General features: G+C 44.6%; 1 protein-coding gene across 1 annotated transcript in view; it reads left to right on the plus strand.

Moving 5' to 3' along the window:
• Nucleotides 1-14812, plus strand: part of Csmd2 (CUB and Sushi multiple domains 2) — a 583606-nt gene that overhangs the window by 376777 nt on the left and 192017 nt on the right. Inside the window, exon 14 of the mRNA XM_028759696.1 lies at nt 12005-12331. Coding sequence (XP_028615529.1) covers nt 12005-12331 — 327 coding nt within the window. The remainder of the gene's footprint in view (nt 1-12004; nt 12332-14812) is intronic.

Raw genomic sequence — 14812 nt, forward strand, 5'->3', positions numbered from 1 at the left:
GGATTCTACTTTGAGACACCACTCAGTTCCCGTAATACAGTCCCAAGTCCTTTCTATGACCCTTCAGACCTTTGTCATCTTCTGCAGCTCACTACATGTCCCCTTTCTGTTAATTACCACACTCTCTCTGCTGCTCCTGAGTCCCGTGTCCCTCATAGACAGCGTGCTCATCCCCTCTGCCCTTAGGGCCTCTGCACCTTCAGTTCTTTCTGACCGGAGTAATCATCCTGGGGTGTCTGGCTCCTTAGCATTAGGCCACAGTTCCAAGGCCACCACCTCACACAGACCACTTTGAACCCTCTTACTGAAAGCTGCCCACCCTCTTCCATTCACTCTTCCCCTTTTGCCCAGTCCTGTGTTCTTTGTCCTCTTAGGAGATAAATGTCACTGAGGACAGCAACTTGTTTATGTGTCTTTTGAAGGTGATGAGTCAGTCCATAGGACAATGAGTAACATTCAGCTGGTACCACAGCTCCACTGAAACCCAGCACAGGAGAGGCATGCAGAGCTTTTGGGAGAAGCCTGTCCTGGAGGGATAACTAAGGAGGCGTGGGTGCAGCAGACTGGGGAATGGAGAAAGCTAACCCTGGACATTGAAAAGTTTAAGAGTCAGGTAGACAAGAAAACTTCCCAGTGAGAGGGACAGTGTGGTCAGAGGGAGAGGTCAGACGTGAAGGATGTGGAGTGGACAGTTGAGTGGATGGGCAGTTGAGTGTTTCAGATGCAAGGGGAGAAACAGCTCCATGAGTCAGGACACCAAAGGCCAAATCCTGCCTGGCCAAGTAGTAGGGCTTGGGCCGAGAACAAGTAGATGGAAGATCTTGAGTACAATTTGTGACTTTAGGGTAAGATTATATCAAGTGTGAATTAACGGGACACACCCATACATGGCCAGTATGGTCCTTCTCTCTGGGCATCTTCCTCTTGTAATGTACATCCCTGGGAGTCTCAGAATGAACCAGGCATGAAGTTGGTCTTCCTTCTAACAAGAATGGACCCTGCCAGGTGACCAATATCACTGGAGAATCTCACAGAACTTCTTTGAAAGTAATGAAGTGGGTTGATAGCTTTAAGAAAGCTCCAACACCAGAGATGATATCGAGAAAACTGGAGGGAGAAATTAGCATACACTGACTACTGGGGGTGTTGCTCAGTTGGTAGAGTGATTGCCTAGCATAGGTGAGGTCCTGAGTTGGACCCCCAGCACCACATAAACCAGGCATGACTGTGGTAAGTTCAAGACCTAGGATACATAAGACTTTGTCTTTAAAAATGGAATACAATTTTATTCTCTATCTATACAGATAGATAGAATAATATAACTTGCAATATATATTATATATAAGTATATCCTGCAGTATATATTACATATTTGTGTATATATATAAATAAATGTATATATTTGTGTGTGTATATATATATTTATACGTATATCCTGAATGCGCATGCATGCGCACACACACAAATATGGCAAAAGAAGCAGAAGAGAGCATTTGTGAGACTTCTGCTTGCAGCTCAGCCATGCTATCAATCAACACTGATGCCTCAGTTTGCTGATCTGGAGACGCACAATGAAGCAAGAAGGCTCTGATTGGGCCGCTTGCATTCTGGTGAGCATTGCTGCAGAAAATCACCCAAGGAAGCAAATTGGCATTGCTGTAAGTTCATGGTTACCAATTTCAGTCAGACCTGCAACAGTGCCCAGCAATCTATCTGTGTTCTCCAGTCTGTTCTCCATGAGGCTGTGGAAGCTGCCGCAAGCGTTCTCTGTTCCCCTAAACCCACCCCAGCCTTCACATCGCCCTTGAGAATGACCTTGCCCTCGGCTTCCCCGAAAACACACTTAACTTAGGACTGTAAAGACAGCAAAGCCCATAGCATCCTCATTCCTCATCCTTCCCTCCTTTTGCGAGAGATGATCCAGCATTTCTCTCATCGAAACACCAGGATAGATTATACATCAAGAAAAGATTTCTGGGCTGGAGAAATGACTCAGTGGTTCAGATTGCATCTGCTCTTCTGGAAGACCCAAGTTCAGTTACCAGCATCCACACCAGGTGGCCCATGACCACCTGTAACTCCAGATCCAAGGGGTCTAACATCATCTCTGGACTCTGGGGACACCTGCATGCATGCACATACCCGCAGGCATGTAATTATAATTTAAATAAAGCTTTAACAGAGCCACATTTAGACTTATGGTTTCAAGACCTTCAAATACCTTTAGTATCACCAAAAAGAAAACATATTTCTAAGGGCTGGAAACATAGCTCAGAAGGGCAAGCACCTAGCAAGTGTGACATTCTGGGTTCAATACCCAGGATGTCATACAAAGCGTGATGGTGCAGACTTGTATCTAGGACTGGGGACAGGAGAGAGCAGGAAAATCAGAAAGTCAAGACAATCCCCTGGGAAATACTTAATTTGAAGCCAGCTGGTCTATATGAGATTGTCTCAAAGAACTAAAATATTCCTCCTCCTGGGAGCCTTCTTCCGTACATATGACTCTGATCTGTTTCTCCTTCCTGCTCTTAGCTGCATACCTCAGTCCTGCCAGACTGTCTGGGTGTTTTGTTTTGTTTTGTTTTGTTTTGTTTTGTTTTGTTTTGTTTTGTTTTAATAGTTCCATGCTGTGTTCTTGTATGCTGGTGCAATAACTCGAATTTAGCATTTTTTTCTATAATAACGTCCATTTTTCTACCTCTTCATTGACCAGCTTTATTCTTTTGTGAGTTGCCTTTTAATTTCCTTGGCCAGTATTTCTGTTTCAGATCTCTTTCGTTGACTTGCAGTTTACCATCGAGTGTTCTGTTGACTTGCGGTTCTTTGTATGTGAAGTAGAGCAAGTGTTTGGTTGTGATGACACACATAGATGTTGTAGAAATTATTTAATCCTGACCCGGGGATTCTACCCCACCTTAGATTAGTCCTGGATAAAAAACACACAACCTTTATATTTACAGTAAGCCTTAAACGGTCCAAAAGCTGGGGAGCTGCCTACCCTCTATGATATTAAAATCTACTTTCCCATAGATAACCCCAAGTTATTACTTATTATGTTTCATCCGGGCTGCTCTTAACTCCAATTGGCCAGCCCTCGTGGCCATGTTCTCTTGACTTCTAATCCATGGAGGCTTCTCCTTCCTCCTCCTCCAGCTCCTCCCCTCATGTTCCCTCTCCAACCCACAAGCCCGGGAAACTTAAGCCCCACCTCTTCTGCTCAACTATTGGCTGTTGGCATCTTTATTTACCATCTTTATTTACCAATCAGAAATATCTTGAGGCCAGGGTATACATGCTGACTCTCTAATCTCTGGGACAACCAGGTCTCCCTGCCATCCCCTCCTCAGTTAACATTACAGTAGAAAACAAAAGACTAAAACCTGAACACATGGGCTTTTTCTCCATTTGTTCCCCACCATTTACCTTTTGTTTATGGTCTTTTTTTTGATATACAAACATTTTCCATTTCTTCAGTATGATTTGTGACTTTAGAATAAGGCTCAGAAATTACTCTCCCATCTCAGAACTTACACAAATCTTTCTTACCTTATGTGCCTCTAAATGGACACAGCCAGACCCCCTCCACTTTCAACTTTTTGGGGGCTTTAGATAATATAATCATCTTCCTCAACACCCACATCTACAAGCAGGGTCCACTTGTATATTTTCTTCTAGTATCTCTGTGACACATACAGTGGGATATGGAACTATTTTTTTCAACAGCTGGTTAGCCTTTTATCTTAGTATCTTGTCTACTTGAAACCCGCCATTGGTTGTATGCTACTGTGGACTTTCTTTACCCAGTCACATTGATCTTTCCTTTGTAATCAACTTATGTAGGTTTTTTTATTATGGCTTTATAACAAGTGTTAGTACATTAAATTCAGTGTGTGCTGCCATCTCAACACTGGGAAGAGTTGGGTATCCTGGCTGAAAACTAGGCTGACAGAGTTCATCATTCCAGCCCCATCGCTGAAGGCTGTGTGACGATGAGCAGGCTACATGAGCTGTTAGCCTTGATGTATGTGTCTGTCAAATGGGATTATTCCTAACACTTCTCCCCTCAACAATTGCTGCTAAGGAAACTCATAATGAGGTGATGGCACTCTTAGAATGCCAACCAGCACCTCATCTGCCACCAGTGCTGGTCTCAAGAGAGCTTGGCTATTTTGGTCTGTTTATTCTAATGGGAGACACATTTTTATAAGTTCCAGAATAAATAACTGGGTTCAGTTTATACTAGGATGCAGGATAATTGAAGCGTTAGTTAGCAATGCCACCTCTCTCTAAACTGGAGTATTCTTTCTCTGAGTGTGTGTGTGTGTGTGTGTGTGTGTGTGTGTGTGTGTGTAAAGCTTGCATTTTAATATCTAGACCAGGGTTGTTTTGTTCTGGGCTGAGTTTGATCTGCCTTTGCATCTGGCTGGTGTGAGGAGGAGAGTATGAATATGCACATTGTCTCCACATTGTCATGGAAATCTTTTCTCAGGGTGAATTTAGACTGCTTGGATATTACTAATGTGTCTGACACTGTGAAGCTAAGCGCTGGCCTTGAAATTTGTCCCACCCACTAACCAGTTTCCCAACTCCTCCGGATTTTTCCTTCATATTCTCTTTGGTGCCTGGGAGGTCCTCCATTAGGTCACAGTCGTGTGTTTATTAATATGCCACATACTATCTTTTATGATTAGATTATCAGCTTAATTTTATTGGCATCTCCTCTTTTATTTTCTACATATAAATACATGTGTGTGTGAGTGTGTATGTGTGTGAGTGTATGTGAGTGTGTGTGTGGGGGGGTGCATGTGTGAGTGTGTGTGAGTGCGTGTGTGTGAGTATGTGTGAGTGTGTGAGTACATGTGTGTATGTGTGAGTGTGTGTGTATGTGTGTGTGAGTGTGCATGTGTGTGTTTATGGATCCATATGAACATGCACAATGTACTCTATATTTTTTGAGTAGATCAACCAGAAATTTTTCTATTTTTTTTTCTATTTGTCTCTTCAGAAGCCAGCCTATATTGCCTGCTTTTACTGTTTTTCAATTTATTCTCCCTTCTCTTTATAATCCTGGTTACTTAGTTTCTTTCAGTAACTCTTTCAGTGTAAACACTCACTTTAGTTTTTATTTCTTTATTATTCAATCACCGGTAAGACTAAGAAACCATCCCCTCCTTTCTGCTTTGGTCTGGTCACATCAATCCAGAAGCACTGCCGTTGACTGCTCAATTCTTTCCTTCCCCCTTTGGACTCAGAAACTTATTTGAAGGTTTCAAGAAATTAGGCATTTTTCTAGATTCTCTCATGGTTGATTTCATGACTTTATTGGAGAACAGAGGTAAATGTCATGAGACTGCTCTTCCCAGCGCTACACCTGACTGTGCACTGGCCTCTGAGCTGCTTCCATTTAACTTGAGTTTGAATTTGGACTGAGTGACAGAACACCTGCTGAATGTCACCCACTGTCCTATAGGTGGCTTAACAGCCAAAAGGATGCACCAAGTCCTTAGCCCTGTGACATTTGCATCCTTGCAAACAGAACAACAGGTTTTGTTCTACGGCTGAGTTTGTTTAGATAGCCTTATAATCTAATATAAGGTCCATGCTTTCAATATTCTGTGAGCAACGAGAAAGGTCGTATTTCAGGAGCACAATCTTGTAGGAGGCATTGGCAGGCTGAGGCAAAAGGATTACTGGGTGTTTCAGATAAACCTGGGCTGTACAGCAAGCACTAGAAGACCAGGTAGGGCTACAAAGCAAGGATAAACACACACACACACACACACACACACACACACACACATCAGAGAAACAAAACGAAGCATGGTAGCATCTGTCTCCCAGCACAGGATGAAAGATTAGAAGGTCAAGGTCATCCTTGGCTTTATAGAGAGTTCAAGGCCAGCTTGACATACGTGAGACTGTTTCAAGCAAGTAAAAAAGGCTGTGTTCCAAGTTTAAAAGGCACAGAGTCTATGCCTATCATTACACGTTTTGGATCTTCCTCATCTTTATTTATTTTTTTGGTCCTCAGATTTAGATATTTTCTTGTGTCTGTATGGGTGCCTTGGGGCACACAAAATTGTAACTGATGTGTCTTCATTCTGGAATCTTCCCACCCATGCAGTAAATATCTTCTCTGGCCTTTAAGTCTTTGTCAGGATTAGTGAAGGCAACCATGACTTTATCAGCCCGTCATTTTAATTGGCATTTTGAAATCAGTGGAGCTAGCTAGCACAAGGACACCAAAAGGAAAACACGGTGAGTTTTCAGCAAGACACTTGTATTTCCCACTCATGATCAATATTAGCTTCCTATTACGTACAGTAATTACACACACAGTTGTTAATGAGTTGAGTTTTTCACCATTATTTTTTCTCCAGTCCGAGTCACACGAGAGCCCTCCGATGTAAAGCTTTGCTCAAGGTCAAGATAGTCAAACCCAACCTGGTAACCGCTTGTGTATCGGAGGCTCCCAGTCTCCTCCCTCTTCTAAGCTGGATGGCTGACAGTGGTGATGAGATTCGATTACAGCCCCTTTGAATGTGCTTCCTCATTTGGGACTGGGAGAAAACAATTCCTTCCATTTGCTGGTGGGACCATGATAACGTGACCTGTGTATGCTCTTCCAGAGCAAGAAAGAGTAGAGAGCCCTGTAGGGCAGAGAGCACTTCCTTTGCCTGCCCTCTAGGTCTAAGTCATCTCTAGAGCTGGAAGAAAGAGCTTTGGAAGGGCCACATTCTTGCTCTCAACCGTGCCAGTTAATCAGCCCTGGATCTTCCAGAGTGCAAGCAGAAATGTCATGGGAGCTTTGCAGAAAGCTCTTGACCTTAAAGACCTTAAAGGATCAAGAGTCAGGGCAACTGAGTGGCTGAGAGTTGAGTGTTTTATTTTTATCTCTCTCTCTCTCTCTCTCTCTCTCTCTCTCTCTCTCTCTCTCTCTCTCTCTCTCTGTGTGTGTGTGTGTGTGTGTGTGTGTGTGTGTGTGTGTGTGTCTGTGTGTGTGTCTGTGTGTGTGTGCATGCGTATGTATGTGTGTGAAATGTATTGTGGTACATGTGAGGTGTATGTGTGGTATATGTGTTGTATGCAGGTATACATGCATACGAAGGTCAGGGGTCAACTTCAAATATCTTCCTCAATCACTCTGCACCTTATTTTTGAGGCAGCACCTCTCACTGAACCTGAAGTTCCTTGATTGGTCTAGGCCAGCTGGCCAGTGAGCCTCAGGGATCTGCCCATCCCCACCCTAACACTGGAAGTACCCACCTGTACCTGCTGCGCCTGGCTTGCCCACGGGGGCTGGGTTCTCAAGTCTTCCCCATTGCATAACAGGCATTTTGCTCACTGAGTCAGTCCTCCAACCCCTAGAACTTCTTTACCCTGGCTGCTGTTGAAGAGTACCCTAATGTCTGGGCTCCTTTCATTGACTGAATAAGAATATTTGGGGACCCAAACAGTGGTGAACTTGAACCTTCTGGGTAAATGTTGAGTGGCTATTCCTGCCAACTGTTCAGGGTCACTTTATCTTAGCTGTGTGTCTCATCTCGATTTGAGGGATTTGTTTTACTAGCAGGGAAGCCTGCACACATTTGTTGTTCTAAATGACATTCTGTCCTCCTTTTAAAGCTTCCTGCTTTGCATCCTCTCCTTAAACATCCACGGGCTTTTCCTTTGAATTCTACTGTGTTTTTTTTTCTTTCTAAATTGACTGCTTTGCTTTCTCCCCTTTTGGTAATTTTGAAGATAAGCTACTTCATATTCTATTACTAATTACACTTAACATCTTTAAATACATGCTCTAACCTATATTTCTCTAATTAACCACAGAAACTATAAAACAGACTTTCTTGCAAGATGAGGAAATTAGCATATCTCCTCACTCCACCTTTCCCCATGATATCAGTAGAATCTGAAATATTTTACCCCAGGGTTCTGACTGGAATGATATTGCATGTGTTCTCTTCCAAAGAACATTTGTTATGTTCCCATCTCATTTTACAACTACCTTCATAGCAGTTATCCAGATTCATTACTGTGTTTGTTCCTTGCTGACTTTTTTTTGAACCACACCTTTCTGTTACTTTAATTATTCATTTTGATTTATCTCTTTGTTACATAGAGGGGAAAAAATAACAACCTCCAAGTGGCATTTTATGACATTCATATGAATACTCTATTCCTTGAAACCTCTGTTATCTGAGAGCACCATCCTGTCATCTTGGCTCTAACAGTCTGGCTGGGTCACACCCTTACATGACTTGAGACCACATCTGTACCATGTCTCAGAGAAGTACCTGAAGGGTCACTCCACATTATTCTCCCTAGGATCTCGACATGACTCAAGCGTCCTTCTATTTCTACAGAGTTTGGTCAACTCAGTTGCCTGAGCTTTGGAATCAGATGACTTGTCAGGTTGACATCTTCATGTCACGGTCTTTTCAGGGTGTATGATGCTCATTGATTCGTCCAGTAAGCATTCATCGAGCAACTATTGTGTGCCAGATGCTATGAGAGCCATTAGAAGTTCAAAAGGATCAAGCGGGGCAAATTTTCTGTTCTCAGTATCTTCTGGGAGGTAATGTGATACGCTGAAAAGGTCAAGTCTAAAATGTGCTGACCAAGTGACAAACAAGATGATTGTCCAGAGAAGCAAAGGTGTTATGTATAACTGCTCTCAGGGTCCCAAATGGTACCCCTAAAGGTCTAGGGATGTAGCCCAGTGGTTGAATGCCTATCTACCATGTAAGGGGTTCTGGGTTCACTTCCCAGCACCACAGGGGAAACAAGGCAAATGGTTCCTTTGTGTAGAAAGACAAATTATTCAAGTGTTGGGATGGTGATACCGGTGTGCTGATGTTGGCATTGGTGTGGCAATGCTGGAGTGGTGATGCCCATGTTGGGGTGCTGGGTTCAAGTTCTAGGAATTAAATTCTCATATCAGATCTGTTCATGCACATGTTTCCTGTATCCCAGCTCATCTTTGGCTAAAAATCATGGGTGTCTTTGTCTTCAGTACATCTTAGACTGTATCACAGGCTGTCTCCTGTCTGTCTTGAAGGTCCTTACCTTTGGATATCATTTCTATGATGCCCCATCTGGACTCACCCAAATCTGGAGCCAGCATGGCTGTTGTGTGGACATCCCTATTGAATCTAATTTAGTGCTGTCATGATGCCTGGCTACACAGGTAGATCTCCTGCAGATGTCAGGAGCTTCCTCAAGGACTCTGCTGGCAGACTCAGACCCCGTGGACATTCTTGTTTCCTGAAGGGAGACAATGTGAAGGGGTAGCTGAGCTGTCTTCCTGGAGGCAGGTTGCTTAGACTGAAATTTGGTGCGGCCATTCACGAGCTTTTGTGACCTTGGCAAACCACTTACCCTCCCTGTGTCTCAGTGTCTTCATCTTTAAATGAGGTCAATGGCAGTATCTACCCTGTGGTGTTACTGTGATAGCTAAACTGAGTCTGTAATGGAAATACTTAGAACAGTGTCTATACTTATTAAAAGCTCAATAATATATAATAATCACTACCGATAACTTTATCTTGCACTCCCTAAAAGTGTTTCTATGTCCTTCTCTCCCCTTGGCTCGTTTCTTTCTATACTTTAGTAATGCAAGGATAAACTGGCTAGATCTTAGGGTCTGGGCCTTTTTGTTGTTGTTGCTGCTGAATTGAACAGGAGAGCTTCTAGCAGAGGTTAGAAAAGGAAATACTTCCTTCAGAAAAGAATGTCAGTGGGGCAGGCAGAACCAGCATGAAACTGGGGTCCATATTTCCTGCATGTTCATTTTCTTTTTCTCTCCTTTTTTTTTTTTAATTTTGTTTGGTTCTGAGACAAGGTTTCTCTGTATAACCCTGGTTGTCCTGGGACTCACTCTGTAGACCAGGCTGGCCTCAAACTCAGAGGTCTGCTTGCCTCTGCCTTCCAAGTGCTGGGACTAAGGCTTGTGCCAGCAACCCAAATATATTCATCCAAGCATCCGTATTACTTGTGTGGGTATGAGGGAGTGTGTATATGTGGGAATACATGTGCATGTTTGTTTCTGTAGAGTTGTGTATTCCTGCGTGGGTGTGTATGGGTGGGCGTTCATGCACATGTGCATATGTGTATAGAGGCAGAGGCCAACCTGCCGTATCTTTTTTCCAGTGCCATCCTCCTTGCTATTTCAGGGTCTCTCCCTGAAACCTGGAGCTCACTGATTAGCCTAGGGTGGCTGGCCAGCAAGCCGTAGAAGATATCCTCTCTTCACCTCCCCAGTACTGGGATTCCAAATGTATACCCCTACCACACCCTGCTTTTCACAGAGATGCTGGAGACTGAACTTGGCTCTTCATGAGATCATGCTCACCAACTGAACCACCTCCCCAACCCCGGAGTATCAGTCTTATTAACACCACGAGTAACTATCAGTGTTAAAGGGGGACTTGCACAGTTGCTTGTGTTCAGTTTTATCTCTTCATCGTCCTGTTTGTTTGCAATGAGCCTGGGCCACAATTACAGCCACAAAAATTAAAGGTAATTTCATCTCAAAAGAAGTCACCCAGAAACCTACAACCCTAATGCGGTTTTTATTTGGGGGCGACTGTCCAATCTTTATCCATATATAAACAAGCATTTAATAGCTATCATCAAGAGTACACGTATAATTTTATGACCTACTATTTTACTTAAAACGATAGTTAGCACTCTTTCCACAGGGCCGTATTTATCACTTTAATGACGGCCTTCACACCGTGCCACATTAAAGGCTGTAATTTTCTTTCTTTTATTGGACTGACATATAGGTGGTTGGCATTTTTCCTCTGGGATAGAATTATGTCACCATCAACGTCTTTGTCCCTGTGCCTCGTTTCCTTTTGAATTAATTCCTAGACATTATGAGCCGGGAGTGTTCGAGTGGTCCACAACTCTTAATAAGAAATCATACACTCCCTTCCAAAAGGATTACATCAACCTGAGTTGGCAACGTGCAATGGGTGCGTGTGTGGGTGCATGTGTGGGTGTGTATGTGAGCTCCCACACTCTCAGTGGGGCAGAGTTTTTAGGGTCTTTCTTGGTGTTTTCTCTCGTGCTGCACCCTACATCTTCACAGTGGTTCTGCTTATCCAAATTCTCTGAGTGCACTTTGGCTTGACTTGGGGAACTGTCCTAGAGTAACAGAAAGAGCCCTTGTCAATAATGAGATGTCCCCATAGCCTGTCACAGCTATTGCAATTCTTTGTCTCTCCATCTTGTCAATCCCCTTCTGAACGTTGGCTTCGTACGTTGGTTCGCTTTTCCATGCATGTGATATTCTCCCTCATTCTCCCTGTAGGGTCTGTTAGGAATTGGCATAAGGATGGCTCAAGGCTTCCAGAAGAGTGGATCCTCAGAGTATAGTGGGGAGAGATGACAGGAAGTGGGCAGAGCATCTAGACCCTGTCACGGGTCTCGTACCCTGTTCTTTGAAGGCTTTGGTGCTCACTAGTATAGTGTGGCTTTAGTTTGGAGGGGTTAGAGTCCTTATGGGTCTGGAGTGAATCATCTCCCATCAAAGACATTTGGCAGAAAGAGATGGATGTGGATCCTCTCTCTATTGGGAGATTGTCACCCCTGTATCATTAAGCCATGTCCTTTTCTACTACCATAAAGCAAGCTGAGAAGGGGTCAGGGGCTCTGCCTCTTCAAGTGGGCTTGAATGACAAGTTCTTCCCCCAGAACAAGGGACCAAGGGCAGTGAAAGTTGCCTAGGATGGGAATATTGAAAGAAAAGAGACTAATTAAAAAAACAACTTCGCTATATCTGCTCTGGCCAAAGGGACACTCGACGCTATGCCCAGCATGGAAATCAGCATGCCTCCCACATACAGCCTTGAGCCCAGCCAGTCCGGCCCAACTCTGGTGTTGTTCATTCTTTCCGTTTCTCTGAAGACTAAGAAAATGTGTCCAATGTCAGCCCTCAGTGGCCCCTGCAAAATATGGCGGATACCTCGTGACTTCCACTGCTCTTCTGTTTCAGTTTCCTGCTTCTTCAACTTCACCAGTCCCTCTGGAATCGTCCTGTCTCCCAACTACCCTGAAGACTACGGCAACCATCTCCACTGTGTCTGGCTTATCCTGGCCCGGCCTGAGAGCCGCATCCACCTGGCCTTCAATGACATAGACGTGGAGCCTCAGTTTGACTTCCTGGTTATTAAAGACGGAGCCACTGCTGAGGCCCCAGTCCTTGGTACCTTCTCGGGAAATCAGCTCCCCTCCTCCATCACCAGCAGTGGCCATGTGGCCCGTCTAGAGTTCCAGACTGACCACTCCACAGGGAAGAGGGGCTTCAACATCACCTTTACCAGTAAGTGTTCCCCCTGTCACCAGCATCGCTCGGGCAGCGAGTTCTCCCTCTGCACAGTTGACTGTACATACTGCCTCTACTGAGGGAATGCTTGAAGGTGCTCCCATGGAGGATCACCAATGCAGGAGGCCAGCTCCAAAGCATGAGTTGCTGCTGGGTCACACATAGAGTCCCCAACTCCCAGGAAGAAGCATAGAGCTATCTGGTGGGCCAGCTACTCGTTTCTGAGGTGTCTCAGCCTGTAAGCATCTATTTCCTTAGAGGTCTCAAAGGGCATAAAGAAGCCCAGATTTTCCCACCTCCTCCTCCTTCTCCCAGTTAGAAGCAGAGAGGCTCTAGGGAAGAAAGTTCTTCAGATATAGTGGGTCTTTGCTAATGTGTGGGTTCTTCTTTTCCCACCCTTTATCCCCTAGTTTCACCCATCACTAGATGGAAGAAAAAGAAGGAGGGGGGAGGAGGGAGGGAGAGAGAGAGAGAGAGAGAGAGAGAGAATGAATGAATGAATATCCCGGAATCTACTTTCTTTCCTTTTGTTTCTTCTTTGACCACAGCTACTATTGGGGCTCTAGCATTTATATATCCTTTGAAAAGTTCCCAGAATTCCACACATCACACAATTGTAGAAACTATCTGCAGCTGGCAAAACCACACTTCTACTAAAGCACGAGACAGATCATAGTCAGCTGCAGACAGCCCAAAGCAGCCCTACATCCCACACCTGGGATTAAAATGAAAGCCCATTCTTATAGTATTTTTTAAAGAATTCAAAATTCCAGAACTCTCAAAAATGTCACTACACTCAGGAACCTCTCATCAGCTCCCCATCCCTAAAATCCCAAAATTCTGGCTTCCTGTTGACCACTGCCATTCTACAGCTTGCCTTGCCTGAGCTCCATTGCCATAATCATAAAAGAGACAAAGGCCTTGAGCTTTCTCCATGGCTTTTCCTGCAGGCCCCTTGAAGCCACACAGAAGTCATTTCTCACAGTCCCACAGTCCTTCCCATGGCCAGTCTGGAAGTTGTCCCCTCAGTCTCTATCCTGAGCCCATTGTCTAGAAGCAGCCTGAAGCTCAGCCATGGTGTTTTACTTATCTCCGTGTCTCCTGGATTCAGTGGACACAGGAGATAGACAGGACCTGGGAACTGCAAGCTTCCAGGGAGCAACAATCCATTATGAGGTCACAGGAAGCAATAAACCTGGTGAACTTGGCCATGACTGAGAAACTCAGGCTCTGATTCAGACTCCTACACAGATAGACATACACACATACATGTATGCATGTGCACACACACACACACACACAGAGACAGACAGACAGACAGACAGACAGACAGACAGACAGACAGAGGAAATGTCCTTCAGTTGCTCATCCATCTCATGCTCTTTGTCAGAACATCTCTCCTCCCCACTCCAGCTCCCACACTTGTCACAGAAGCCTTGCCCCTTGTCTCACTGCCTTTAGATGCTGTGGGCTAGGCAATTTGTAACCTAAGCTAAAGCCCCATCCATGTCACCACCCAAATTCAAGGCAACAGACTCACTGGAAACAAACAACCCTTCTGCAGTACCTTGTCACCAGCAGGTTCCTGTCCCAATGACTTTGGGACAGAAGGAAGCAGAAAGGTGCCTTCTTAAGCATGCTGGTGTGACAATGGTGTCTTCTCTGTCCTCATAACCATTTACAATGGGGCCATGAGGCCTAGAGGAGCACATACCTCACTCATCTTCCGTCCCTTTGCATGCTCTCGGATGTTGGGAAGAGCACCAAATCATTGCTGTGTAGGTGTGTACACATTCATGCAGAGATGCATGCATACATGATACATGTGTGTGCATGTGTATGTGTGTGTGTACACACACATACACACGCACACACACACACACGAAATGACTGATAGAGTGTTGATTTCCAAGCCTCGAGCTCCAGTCAGCTCTCAAGGCCAATGTCATGGTCCTAGTTCCTAACAAAGACAGGTGGGAGATAGAATCTAGGCTGCCCTAGACCTTGTGTGGAGTTTCAGCCCTGCTGTGTTCAAACAACAATCTTCATGTCAGAGGGAGGCCGGGAAACCAGCCTTTTCAAAAGGGTACACTCTCATGCAGCAGTGAGCCTAGCACTATCCTTAGAACAGCTGGAGCATACATAAGCCCTGGCTTCCCAGACAACATCTGGTACAGGAAGGATGACCAGGAATGTTCTCCGTAGAGATGGTGGTGGAAAGGGTTTCCTTTCATGCAGGGAGGAGGGGGTCTTGGAGGATATGGGCTCAGGCTCAGGGAATACACGATGTCACCAAACCCTTGCCCATCATGTTCTTACCAACGTTCATTATATTTCTGTCTCAGAATGATCAAAGAGATGTGGAATACTCTTTATAAGTCAGGAAACTGAGGCTCAATAACATGACAAAAAATGGTACAGGGCCACATGCCTCTCTCTCTCTCTCTCTCTCTCTCTCTCTCTCTCTCTCTCTCTCTC

The sequence above is a fragment of the Grammomys surdaster genome, unplaced genomic scaffold (assembly GCF_004785775.1).
Source record: "Grammomys surdaster isolate TR1022 unplaced genomic scaffold, NIH_TR_1.0 126313, whole genome shotgun sequence".
Lineage (NCBI taxonomy): Eukaryota > Metazoa > Chordata > Mammalia > Rodentia > Muridae > Grammomys > Grammomys surdaster.